The sequence below is a fragment of the Phaseolus vulgaris genome, chromosome 8 (genome assembly GCF_000499845.2).
Source record: "Phaseolus vulgaris cultivar G19833 chromosome 8, P. vulgaris v2.0, whole genome shotgun sequence".
Lineage (NCBI taxonomy): Eukaryota > Viridiplantae > Streptophyta > Magnoliopsida > Fabales > Fabaceae > Phaseolus > Phaseolus vulgaris.
Window position 1 is genome coordinate 25,616,540 of NC_023752.2, and position 13,609 is coordinate 25,630,148.

Consider the following 13,609-nt stretch of genomic DNA (forward strand, 5'->3'; position numbering starts at 1 on the left):
TCCACTTCCCTGCTGATTTGAGGACCCATCAACTGAGAGTACACACTTGAAACTAACCTCCTCTTCTTGTTGTGCACTCCCTAGGGAGAGCTCCACCACGAAATCCGCGTAGACTTAGCCTTTGATGGGGCCTCGGGGCTCATACTAGACATCGAACTCCGATAGCTCCACCGCCCAGTGTACCATCCTCCCCGCCACGTCTGGCTTCTGCAACACTTTTCGGATAGGGAGGTTCGTCATCACTACCACCGTGAAGCTCTGGAAGTAGTGACGGAGCCTCCTGGCCGAGAACACCACGGTCAGTGCTGCCTTCTCTAAGACTTAAGACCTCGCCTCTGGCCCTTGTAACACCTTGCTCATGAAGTATATTGGCTTTTGCGTCTGGTCCTGCTTCTGAACGAGGATTGAGCTGATTGCCCGCTCGATCACAACAAAATACAACCGGAGGGGCACGTCCATCTGTTGCTTGCACAACACGGGGGAGCGGCCAGGTATTCCTTTAACTTGAGGAACGCCGCCTCACACTCCTTGGTCCACACAGACTAACTGTTTCTTGTTAAACACTGGAAGTAGGGGTGGCCCTTATCTCCTCCAACGGATACGAATCTGGACAGGGCCGCCATCTGCCCTGTCAGCTGTTGTACTTCTTTCACCGAGGCGAGGCTCCTCATGGCGAGGATCGCCACACACTTGTCTAGGTTCGCCTCTATCCCACGCTCGGTGAGTAGGAACCCCAAGAATTTACCCGCCTCGACCCCAAATACACACTTTTCGGGGTTCAGCCTCAAACGATACTTGGCTATTGTAGCGAATAGATCTTCCAAATGAACTATTTGTTGTCCCCTCTCCTGCGAGGTCACTACCATGTCATCCACATAGGCCTGCATGTTTCTTCCCGACATGGGCGCAAGGACCTTATCCATCAACCTCTGATAGGTGGCGCCTGCGTTCTTCAGGCAGAACGGCATCACGGTGTAAGAGTAGCAGGATGTCTCGGTCATGAACGCCGTTTTGCACTCGTTGCGGGGGTGCATATTGATCTGATTATACCTTGAGAACGCGTCCAGGAAACTGAGCATCCTACAACCCGAGGCGTTGTCCACCAACGCGTCGATGCTTGGCAAAGGGTACGAATCCTTTGCGCACGCCTTGTTGAGGTCAGTGAAGTCTACGCACATCCTCCACTTCCCATTGGCCTTCTTCACCAAGACCACATTGGCCAACCACTTAGGATATTGAATCTCCCTGATGTGGCCGGCACTCAACAACTTCCTCATCTCTTCCTGTATGACCAACCGCCTTTCTTCATTAAACTTTCTTCTTCTCTGGCGCACAGGTCGGACTTTGGGGTCCATGGTGAGGCAGTGGCATAGAAAATTCGGGTCAATACCTAGCATGTCCGAGGCGGACCATGCGAAGGCGTCCAAATGTCTCGATATCACCTCTGCCACTTGGTTTTGTTCCTCTTGGTCTAACGATTCAGCCAACTTAAACGTCTTACCTCCAATTTGCCTCTCCACAACGTTCTCAGCTGGCTCAGGTCGCCTCTCCCGAGCGTTCTCTGCACGGCGCATGCCTACACAGTCCTCCTCCATGGGCGCCTCCTCCATGTGTGGGCGCTCCACCACCATGAACACACCCCTCTTTGTTTTGAGGCTATTCTCATAGCACCTTTTGGCTTCTTGCTGATCGGACTTGATCACGATCACCTTCCTACTTAGATCGGGCAGCTTCATCTTCATATGGCGTGTAGACGACACCCCCCTCAGCCAATTCAGAGGCGGCCTTCCTAACAAGATGTTTTACTTCGAGTGGGCGTTTACCACTAAGTATCTTATATTTTATGTGCGAGATGCTGAGCCATCTGTAAAGGTCGTCCTCAACTCCAAATAACCACGCACCTCCACTTGATCTCCCGCAAAACCATACAAACACCCCTTGTATGGACTAAGCTGGTCAGGAGACAGCTGCAACTTATTAAACGTAGGCCAGAACATCACATTTGCCGAGCTGCCCTGGTCTACAAGCACTCGGTGTACTTTCCTCCCCGCGGTTACAATCGAAATCACCACCGGGTCGTTATCATGGGGAACGACGTCGCGAAGATCAGCCTTTTGATGTTTCTCGTTAGCTGACTTGATCGTCGGAGTGCAAACGGCCGCGAGGGCGCCCCTTTGTTCACTTCTTTCAGGTACTCATAGACGGAGCAAGACGAAGGTGCCCTAGCTCGCAGGGACAAGCCACGCGCAAAGACGATCCCGGTCAACCGGCGGGAACATTTGGCGCCCACCGTGGGGCCAATATAAAACATCAGTCCCACCACACAAGTTTTCCAGTTCCAGTTCTCAAGACCTAGGCAAGTTAAGAGGGTTTTCAGAAAGCCATGACCACTAGACCTGCACGCACTAGGAGTAAAGATATGACCATGCAACAACTCATGGGCATGATGCAAGGGCTGCAGGAAGCAATGGCAGCGTCGAGAGTGGAGCAAGAGCGTATACAGGCGGATCTTGCAGCTTCTCAGGCGAGAAACGATGAGCTCCACCGAGCCAACGAGGAGTTGCGCCGTGGATGGCGCGACGTAGACAAGCCTGAGGCTGCCTCCCCACCTAGAGAATTCACAACGCTGTTCTCACAAGCAATCTTAGAGGCAACAATCCCCAACACGTTCACAGGGCCCAAGGTAACCTTCACGGGGATGGAGGATCCTGAGGCGTACCTCACTGCCTTCCACACACAGATGATGCTAGTTGGCTGTTCTGATGCCGTGAGATGCAAGCTCTTTATGAGCACTTTGACTGGGATGGCCATGGACTGGTTCATCAGCCTCCCAGAGGGTCACATTACGTCTTTCGCATAGCTCTCACAACTATTCAGAGAGTAGTATTTAGCCAATAGGGCCCCAGCCCCAGTTTCGTATGACCTTTTCGACGTAAAGCAATACCAAGGGGAAACACTGAAGGAGTACATAAGCTGCTTCGGGGCACAGGTTGTGAAGGTGGGTACCACAGACGAGCCCATGATCGTGTACGCATTTAGGAAGGGAGTGTGTCCTGGATCTTTTAGCAAATCGCTCAACCGCAGCCGCCCCAAAACTTTTGCTGAAGTGAGGCGTCGGGCAGTAGAGCACATTGCCTCGGAGGGCGAGGCATACGAGAAGTGCACAGTTGTTGCACTTGTGCGGCCAAGGGCGCAGATACGCACACAACCTGCTAGGGTCCACGAAGCCACCACAGAGAAAAAGAACTCAGACAGGAAGTGCACTTACGAGACAAGGAGGGCCCAGCCAAGGGGTCGAGCCGAAGGAAGGAGAGAGGGAAATAGACCACTAAGGCACAACTTTGTGGTGGAACTCAAAGACCTCATCGTTGTGCCCAACATAGCTGACAGGTTGAGGCCACCGGTGAAGTGTGACAAAATACTAGGGCCTCCCAAGGAATCATGGTGCAAATTCCACGAGGCGTTTGGGCACCATATTAATAACTGCTTGGCGCTGGGCTATCAGTTGGACGAGCTTGTGAAGAATGGTTTCTTGAAAGATTATCTCACTGGGTCCACTACGACCACAGTCTCGACGACGCCAGAGGAAGGTCAAGCGCATGAAGTCCCAACTCACAGAGAAGTGCACACCATCTCTAGCGGCTTTTCTGGAGGAGGGCCCACTGCCTCTCAACGGAAGAAATATGTGAGGTCAGTGAGTACGGTTGCAGAGGAATTTCCAGACGTCCCATGGGAGTCATATCTCGTTTTCACAAGGGCTGACCTGCGGGATGTGGTCCCACACGAAAATGACCCAGTGGTCATTTCAGTAGTCACGGTAGGAAGGAAGGTGCATAGGGTTCTCGTCGACCAAAGGAGTTCCGCAGATGTCATGTTTTGGTCAACTTTCAACAAGCTACAGTTGTCCCCCGATCTTTTGGGATCCTATACTGGATGCTTGTATGGGTTTGCAGATAATCCAGTAGAGGTACGAGGCTACTTGGAGCTGAGGACAACGTTCACTGATGGAGCAGCATCACGCACCGAGAACATCCGGTACTTGGTGGTTAACGCCAACTCCGCCTACAACATTTTGTTAGGCAGACCTGCTCTGAACAGATTGAGGGCGCTGTCCTCCACGCGCCACATGAAGATGAAGCTACCAGATCTTAGTGGTAAGGTAATTATGATCAAGTCGGATCAAGAAGAAGCCCGAAAGTGCTATGAAAATAGCCTGAAGATAAAGAGAGGCGTGGTCATGGTGATTGAACGACCACCCGTTTCAGATTCGCAAATGGAGTTAGAACCATTGGAAGAGGCGACGCCCGTGGAGTCCACGCCTGTCGAGGCCACACCTGCGAGGGCGACACCTATAGAAGATGCACGCACAGAAGGAAGATACGGTGACGCCTCGCCAAAGGAAGGAGTATACGGAGAGTCCTCGCCCATGGAAGAAGAGTCAGAGGAGGCGATGCCCGATGCATCCGATAGGGCGACGCCTATAGAAGAGGACCACATGAATGAGTCTCGTGAAAGAAGTTCAACAACTAACGAGGCGAATGGCAGCATTATCAAGATTCGTATCAGCTGGAGGAGAAAAGGGCCACCCTTACTTCCAGTGCCTCAAAAGGAATAGCCGTTTCGCATGGACAGACGAATGTGAAGCAGCGTTTCTCAAGTTGAAGGAGTACTTGGCGAGGCCACCTGTGCTTTGCAAGCCACAAGTAGGCGTCCCCCTCCGCTTGTACTTTGCGGTGACTGAGTGGGCCATCAATTCTATACTTTTCCAGGAACAAGACCAGGTGCAGAAGCCCATCTACTTCGTGAGCAAGGCCTTACAAGGCCCAGAATTGAGGTACCAGTCACTAGAGAAAGCGGCGCTAGCGGTAGTATTCTCAGCACGGAGGCTCCGCCACTATTTCCACAGCTTCACAGTGGTAGTAATGACAAACCTCCATATCCAAAAGGTACTTCAGAAGCCAGATGTGGCAGGGAGGATGGTTCGATGGGCGGTCGAGTTGTCAGAGTTCGATATCCAATATGAGCCCAGGGGGTCCATCAAAGGGCAAGTCTATGCCGACTTCGTGGCAGAAAGGGGTGTACAGGTATGCACTTTGGAGGAAGGCGACACTTGGATGACCCCTTACAGGCGATACCTAGCAAATGGAATCCTCCCAGCAAAGCCAGAGGAGGGCAAGAAGAGGATTGCGTACGATACACCCAGCATTGCAAGCAGTGCCAGAGGCACGCTGATTGGCACAAGGCGCCGCCAGAGGAATTGAGATCCATATACAGCCCTGGCCTTTCCATTCTTGGGGAATTGACATCGTAGGTCCATTCCCATTGGCGATAAGGCAGATGAAGTATTTGATCGTTGCCATCGAGTACTTCACCAAGTGGATAAAAGCCGAACCAGTGGCACAGATCACCGCCCACAGGGTACAACACTTTGTTTGGAAGAGCATTGTGTGTCGTTTCGGAGTACCAAGGCGTCTCATTTCAGACAATGGCACCCAGTTCGCAAGCCAACAGTTGGGGAAGCTATGTACAGAAATAGGAATCAAGCAGGTGTTCGCATCAGTCGAACACCCCCAGACAAATGGGCAGGTCGAGTCAGCAAACAGAGTTTTGTTGAAGGGTTTGAAACGCAGACTAGAGAAGGCGAAAGGGGCGTGGGAAGATGAAGTACCAAGGATCGTATGGGCTTGCCACACCACACCTCAATCCTCCACCATGGAGACACCCTTCAGCTTAGTGTATGGATCGGACGCCATGATCCCAGTATTGATCCACGAAAACTCGCCCCGTTTCCTGGGTTTCGTGGCGGAAGAATCCAACGAAGAAAGGAGGGTGAACCTGGACCTGATAGAGGAGGCTAGGGAAGAAGTGAAAATTAAGGCCGAGGCCGTGAAGAGAAGAGTGGAGCGTCAGTACAGCTCCAAAGTGAAGCTGCGACAATTCCAGATTGGTGATCTGGTCATGAGGAAGGCTCACTCCTACGAATTAGAAAACAAGTTGTCTCCCAAGTGGACTGGACCGTTCAGAATAACCAAAGCCAAAGGGAATGGTTCGTATAAGCTAGAGACTTTAGAAGGGAGCCCCATCCCACGTAGCTGGAATGCGGAAAATTTAAAGTTTTATTTCAGTTGATGTTATTCCAGTTGAAGTTTGTAAAGGGGACACTCTTTTTCCCTCCCGGGGGTTTTTTAACGAGGTCACCCAAATAAAGAAAAGAAAAGTTAAAATATTTTTGCTCTAGTTTTTCTCTCATTCGAATGTAAGATCAAAGGTTAAAGAAACAAAGACGAAAACTTGAGGCGCCACCAAGATAAGGCGTCGCCAAGATGAGTCGTCGCCAAGACAAGGCGTCGCCAAGATGAGTCGTCGCCAAGATGAGTCGTCGCCAAGATGAGTCGTCGCCAAGACAAGGCGTCGCCAAGATGAGTTGTCGCCAAGATGAGTCGTCGCCAAGACAAGGCGTTGCCAAGATGAGTCGTCGCCAAGATGAGGCGTCGCCAAGATGAGGCGTCGCCAAGATAAGGTGTTACTAGAACAAGGCGTCGCCAGCACAAGGCGTCGCCACCAAATAATCGAGAAGAAGTCAAGTTCAGAGCAAGATAACAGGTATGTCTAGTATAATTTAAAATCCGGGAGCCTAGTCCTTGATCAGGGGTTAAGGGATTCCTTCGCGACACCCCCTCCTCAAGTATGAACAACTAGCCCCATTACCAGATATCAGTATGAATTAAAATCCGGAAGCCTAGTCCTTGAGCAGGGGCCAAGGGATTCCTTCGGGACGCCCCCTCCTCAGGCATAAACAGCTGGCCCCGGTGTCAGATGTTAGACATAAGTTAAAATCCCGGGCGCTTAGTCCTTGAGTAGGGGTTAAGGGATTCCTTCGGGACGCGCCCTTCTCAGGTATGAATAGCTGGCCCCGGTATCAGGCGATAGATGCAAGCTAAAATCTGGGTGCCTAGTCCTTGATCAGGGGTTAAGGGGTTCCTTCGGGACGGCCCCTCCTCAAGTATGAACAGCTAGCCCCAGCGTCTGATGTTTAGAACGTTACACCTTGGTGTTTTCAAATACCCTGAGGACAATACGGTGTTGCGGTAGCAGGCCTCTCCTCAGTCGTGGGCACTAAACGTAAAAAGATAAGGGTTGAGTTACCCTGGTGTTTTAGACACTCCATGGACGATACGATACTATTGTTTAGACCTCCCCATGGGCGTGGGCACCAGAGCACGACTTTTGTCCCAAAGTATTTAGACACGCTAAGGACACCCAGAGCAGGTCTCTCCTCGAGCGTAGACACCCAGCACAGGTAGGATAAGTCCTCCGCGCCTTCGAGCGATGTCGAGGCCACAGAAGAACAGATAAGTCCTCCTCGCCCTTGAGCGATGTCGAGGCCAAAGAAGAAGAGACTCCCCTTTTCATCCTAAATCGATGAGAAGGTCAGTACTGCCTTCCACTAGCACACTTACAATGATTCTTGACATTCTTAGGAATCATCTTGAGTTGGATATTAGATAGGCACTTTATCATAGAATTGGATCAAGGTTCTATGAACAAGAACTCACCAAAACTAGTACCAAAACCCAAACTCATATGGAAGTTCCAATTATTGTCAAATTGAACCGATTAAAATGGAAGGGAAAACAAAAGCACCGAACAAAATGGAATAGAACAGAATTGAACCGAACATAAAGACTAAAAATGAAGAAGAAACAACATAGAACAGCAAGGAAGCAAAAGAACCGAACCAAAACTCATAAGAATTGAAACTGCCGAACAGAAATTCAAGAGAAACAAGCTAAGACATGAACAATTAAAAGAAAAGGAAGGAAGGAGAAGAGAAAGCTCATGAAGATGGAGGAATGGTTGGATGATCACGCCACTAGGAGGATGGATACTCCAAGATAAATGTGCAAGCCGCCACTTGAGGTAACCATTGAACCATCAAGATAAGACTAGTGAAGAAGGGACCAAGCTCTCCAATGCTCTCTCAAAAATTGAGTATAGTTTCTCTAATCAAAATTCAAATATGAAATGTACAAGGGCAGCACCTTAATTTATAGCCTAGAGGTGCTAAAATGCAAGGCAAATTAAATTCAAAATTCCCCCCAAAAGCTAATGAAAGTGGCGCCAACTATGGTCATGAAGAAGGTGTGACCTTCTCTCTCACTTTGGCACCTCCCTAATTACTCCTACACCTATCTACTAACGTACCCCCCCTAATACTCCTAACTAAGGACCTAAAGATGCTTTAACAGAAGAGGTTTCTAATGTTTCCCTCTTAAGCACCTTCACACAAAGAAATTACAAAAAGAGAAAATAAACGTCCATTAGCTCCTAAAGCTTTGAACATGCTTCTTGTAAGCCTTTGAGGTGGGCTTTGACCTCCATGGGCGTCCTCCACTTGAGCCTCAACCTCTTCTTGCTCTTGATGATTGGCCTCCATGTCCACTTGAGCTTGATCTCCATCAGCCTTGGGCCCCAGAAAGGTAAGTAGGAAGCAGGTTGAAGATTTCACAAGTTCAGAGGGAAAAGGAAATTCGAAGATTAAGAAGAAAAAGCGCAGAAGCATGAGTCATTAAAGGGTGTGCCTCACGCCTTAAGAAGAAAGAATAAGAGGGAGAGACACGCGTTACCTAAAGAGTAAAAGCGAAACAACCAAGAAATACATTGAAGGCAAGTACCAGTTGGGCCTTTGATATAGAAAAGGAAGCAGAAACAGATAAAAGTGCAAGAGAAGGTGGAAGCGGACAAGAATGTGAAGATAAAAGTTTAAGTAGGCATTAAAGTAAATCAAAAGTTATAATTATGAGTCAAGGTTCATAACGATTACAAGTTAAACAAAAGGTAACTATGTACACATCAGATGTTTTTGTTGAAACAAGAAGAAGGTTATTCCTCGGAGGCCTCCAAAGGCACAAGCTTGCCGTCGACCACTTCATTGAAGGGGCTGCACCCAGAGACGTCGATGCCGGGGTTTGCACAGGCAGCTTGAACAAGGGCCTCTGCGAACCCATCAGCGAAACCGGTGGCAGCCTCCCCTATCAGCTTCTCCTCCGCAACTTTGAAGTTGGCAGCTTGAGCGGTCATCTTTTGGTCCTTGGAGGCCAGGGCAGAGGTCAACTCTTGGACTTTGGCTAGGAGGGAGGCATTCTTAGTGGTTAATTAGGAACACTCATCAGTTTTGTTCGCAAGAGCGACCTCCGTCTTCCCCAGCTTCTGCTCCCGGTCCACACATTGGTCCTCGAGTTTCTTCCGATATGCCTTAGAGGTTTCTGCAACCGCCTCAAGATCAGCGATCTTTGTGCGAAGAGGGACCACTTCATTGAGAAGCCCTGTGATGTGAATGCAATAGCAAGAATACATGATTCTTTGACATTCTTAGGAACAACTTGAGTTGGTCATGAATTGGCACTTTAGTTAGAATTGGATCAAGGTTCTACTTCAAGAACTCACCAAGACTTTGCACCGAACCAAAGCTCACACGGAAGTCCATGTATTGTCAAATTGAATCACAACCACAAGAATTGAAGAAACAACAATTGAACTCATCCAATGAAAGGAAAAATACCAAACAGAATTGAAAATACAGCAAAGGCACCGAACAGAATTGAAGAACAAGTAAGCTAGAACATGAACATGAAGAAGAAACAAAGAATGAGAATAGAAAACTTTTGGAGATGGAAGAATAGGTGAGTGATCACGCCACTTAGAGTGTGGATACTCCAAGATTAGTGTGTTGCCGCCACTTGAGGTTCACCATTGACACCCAAGATAAGACTTGATGAAGGCACCAAAGCTCTTCCAATTTCTCTCTCCAATTGAGTAGAGTTTTCTTACTTCAAATTCCAAATCTGATTTGTAGAAGCTAAGCACCTTTATTTATAGCCTATAAGGTGCTGAAATGCAAAGCTAATCAAATGCAAATGTGCCCCTAAATGACATATAATTTCGGCGCCAACTAGTGCATGAAGGAAGTGTGACTTTCCTTCCTAGTTTGGCACCTCCTAACTCATATCTACACTCCCCCTAGCATCCCTTACTAAGTTCACACCCCCCTAAGCTTCTACTATTTCTAAACTACTACTAAGGATGCTTTTACAAAAGAGGTTTCTTATGTTTCTCTCTAAGCACCTTCCTAAAGGCTATTCTATATATTTTCTACTTAAAGAGAGATATTCAAAATGAAGCCTGTTATTTGAGAGTTTGTAGACTTCTTTATCTTTAGCTTTATCTTCTCTTTGACTTCTTTTAATTTGTGAGAAGACTAGAAGGAAGAACTTCAAATGTGTAGGTGAAAATCCTCTTCCTTCATTAATAAAATCCTCTCCTATTGGATATCCATCATACTCCCCGAGTTGGAGAGAATTCGACCTCGAATTCTGAAACCCTGCACGTAACAAAGTCAGTTTATGTGTACAAGTAAAAGTTGAAGACAAAGATAAACATGACTTAGCTTTAGGAAATGGTGGGATAGCAGAAAAGGAGGTTTGAAAAACTGACCAAGTTGGAAAAATGTGTTTGGGAATGATGATATCTGTACCGTCCCGGGGTGGTCAAAGTCAAAGTCAAAGTCAATACGTAGAGAGACGTCGCCCAATGGAGACGTCGCCCAAGGGGATGTCGCTTAAGAGAGACCTCGCCAAGATGAGGTATAGCCTCGACAGTCCAGAACAGTAACAAGGTAAAGAAAGGTGGCTCCAAGGCCATGAGTTCTAGTGCCAGCAGGGGGTAGATACGACCCATGAGAGGGCCACGACCAGGGTTAAACCACGTGCATGGTACGAGAGAAAGGTAGACATACCCAGAGCAAGTAACCAGTGATTGGGGCGCATGAGTTGGCGCCCAAATAGTATGATGGCGCGAGAAATACAGCGCTTAAGTTAGAGCCCAAGTGGTCGCAAGGTTATTCATTGCACACCAGATAAGGGAAGTCCATGGGCCAGATACGCTAAGATCCTAAGGATAGCGGCGCAAGGACCTTCTCCAAGGAACCCTAGATAATAGCAGCAACGCAAAGGTAAACCCTAGTTTTCACCTATATAAAGGGCACGAAGAGCCCTAGTAAGGTACGCTTTTACAGTTACACGAGTTTTAACCTAATTCTCATAGTCACACAGAGCACAAACCCTAGTTGTCTTCGTAGCACCCCACAGTGAGCACAAGGCAATTAGGGCAACACAACTTTAGTCATACAGTTTTCAGTCACTTTAGTGTTTCTCGTTAGCTGACTTGATCGTCGGAGTGCAAACGGCCGCGAGGGCGCCCCTTTGTTCACTTCTTTCAGGTACTCATAGGCGGAACAAGACGAAGGTGCCCTAGCTCGCAAGGTTAAGCCACGCGCGAAGACGATCCCGGTCAACCGGCAGGAACATCTGGCACCCATCGTCGTGTGGATATAAACATCGGTTCCACCACACAAGTTTTCAGTTCCAGTTTTCGAAACCCAGATAAGTTGAGAGGATCTCCAGAGAGCCATGACCACCCGACCAGCACGCGCCAGGAGTGAAGAGATGACCCTGCAACAACTCATGGGTATGGTGCAAGGGCTGCATGACGCGATGGCAGCCTCAAAGGTGGAGCAGGAGCGCATGCAGGCGGATCTGGCAGCCTCTCAAGTAAGAAACGACGAGCTCCACCGCGCCAATGAGGATTTACGCCATGGATGGCGTGGCAGGGACGAGCCTGAGACTGCATCCCCACCCAGGGAATTCACAACACCTTTTTCGCAGGCAATTCTGGAGACAGCGATTCCTAATACGTTCACGGGACCCAAAGCAACCTTCACGGGGGTGGAGGATCCTGAGTAGGGATGGCGAAGCAGGGCGGGCCGTGCGGGCCGACCCGCAGCCCGCTGGTAAAAAACGCGGGGCGGGCTGACCTTTTCAACCCGCTAACCCGCATTAGCCCGTGGCCCGCAAGAAAAAAAAATGGATGAAAGTTTTTCTAAGGCGGTATCCAATGTTATTGAAATGGAAGAATGTCAATAATGTTTATGTTTAATCCTATTTTTTGGGAATTTGCTGTAAATCATGTTGTTTTCTTAATAAATGCTATTCCTACTCCATTACTTGATAACATCACTCCTCATGAAAAGTTGTTTGGAAAACCTGTTGGAGATCCCACATCGACTAGAGATTAGAGCCTTTCATTGTATATAAGTGGGTGCAAACCTCAACCCTATGAGCCGGTTTTATGGGGTTGAGTTAGGCTTAAAGTCCACTTCGTAATATGGTATCAGAGCCATTTTGAGCCTATCCTAGCGAGTATTTGTTGGGCTTATCAGGCTACCCGCTATCGGGCCGCTATCGGACCACCCATAATATACAGTCCCACGCACGAGTTGGCAGTCTCGGCGTGAGGGGGGTGTGTTGGAGATCCCACATCGACTAGAGATTAAAGCCATTCATTGTATATAAGTGGGTGCAAACCTCAACCTTATGAGCCGGTTTTATGGGGTTGAGTTAGGCTTAAAGTCCACTTCGTAATATGGTATCAGAGCCACTTCGAGCCTATCCTAGCGAGTGTTTGTGTTGGGCCTATCGTGCCACCCGCTATCGGGCCGCTATCGGACCACCCAAAATATATAGTCCCACGCAGTTGGCAGTCTCGGCGTGAAGCGGGTGTGTTGGAGATCCCACATCGACTAGAGATTAGAGCCTTTCATTGTATATAAGTGGGTGCAAACCTCAACCCTATGAGCCGGTTTTATGGGGTTGAGTTAGGCTTAAAGTCCACTTTTGATCCTGCCGACAACTCGAACGTGGAGGAATCGCTCTGTAGCACACTCTGTCCCGTCTACGCGACTGCGTTTTCTACAGAATCACCCTCAGAACCTTGTCTTGGATCTCCAAACGTGACCTGCAAAACACACAGACGGCGCCTCTAGCGGTCGTTTGCACTCCGACGATCAAGTTAGTCCACAGAACCACCAAATGAGAAAACTAGTAGTGTGTGTGAAAAACTCTTGCTCTCTGTTTTTCGTCTCCCCCTCCTCTCCCTTCTCTCCCTGATTCCTTCTCTTTATCTCTCTCCCTCTGTTTTCTGGGCATAACAGAATTCTGTTATGCTTTTCTGGCATGTGTCAGAACCCTGTTATACTTTTCAGAGACAGTGTACCTGCAGAATCAGAGAGCGTGGGTGTCTGTGCGTGTCCGCGCGTCTCTGCGCTGGGCTGCGCCTGTCTGTACCCTTAATGGTACGGAGTGCACTTTTGTTTGGACCGCACTCCTCTCAGATGGTGACACGTGGAGGCCTGCAACTCACATCTAACCACACACGTGTCACTTACTGGAAGGGCTCTAGCGCTTCTCTTTGTGTGCCTAAGTTACGCCCTTGCGGAGTAACTTAGGATATTTCTCTCATCTGGGTAAGTCGCATACTCTTAGGAGAACGTCGGGTGCGGCTGGTCTAGGCCCACTCACCAAACGTTGCTCTCTGCGTATACAGCTTACCCTTCATGATGTCACGCACGTAATGGGTTGAGGGAATCACCAATCGCTGACTGGTTTACTAGTTCCCTCAGGCCACTCTGGTGCATGATTCCCTGAGGTGTGCTCATGCGAGATCCATGCGTAACGCTCTCGCTGGGAACCTCAGTCCCAGTTTAACTGCGTGT

The 13,609-nt window shown here is 48.8% G+C and overlaps 2 protein-coding genes across 2 annotated transcripts; one reads left to right on the plus strand and one right to left on the minus strand.

Moving 5' to 3' along the window:
- Positions 1-542: 542 nt before the first annotated feature.
- On the minus strand, positions 543-1,736 carry LOC137824821 (uncharacterized). Its single transcript, XM_068630499.1, has 2 exons — positions 1,206-1,736; positions 543-950 (listed from the first exon to the last, which is right to left on the minus strand). The coding sequence occupies exons 1-2, from the start codon at positions 1,734-1,736 to the stop codon at positions 543-545; spliced, it is 939 nt and encodes a 312-aa protein (XP_068486600.1).
- Positions 1,737-3,019: 1,283 nt separating this feature from the next.
- LOC137824823 (uncharacterized) lies at positions 3,020-4,615 on the plus strand. The gene has a single exon (XM_068630500.1). It carries the CDS (start codon positions 3,020-3,022, stop codon positions 4,613-4,615), a length of 1,596 nt encoding a protein of 531 aa, XP_068486601.1.
- Positions 4,616-13,609: the final 8,994 nt, after the last annotated feature.

Coding starts and splice junctions, on each gene's coding strand:
- LOC137824821 (XM_068630499.1), bottom strand. CDS start 1,736: ATGAAGCTGCCCGATCTAAGTAGGAAGGTGATCGTGATCAAGTCCGAT. Junction 951..1,205: donor GGTTGGCCAATGTGGTCTTG/GTGAAGAAGGCC, acceptor TTCTGCCTGAAG/AACGCAGGCGCCACCTATCA.
- LOC137824823 (XM_068630500.1), top strand. CDS start 3,020: ATGATCGTGTACGCATTTAGGAAGGGAGTGTGTCCTGGATCTTTTAGC.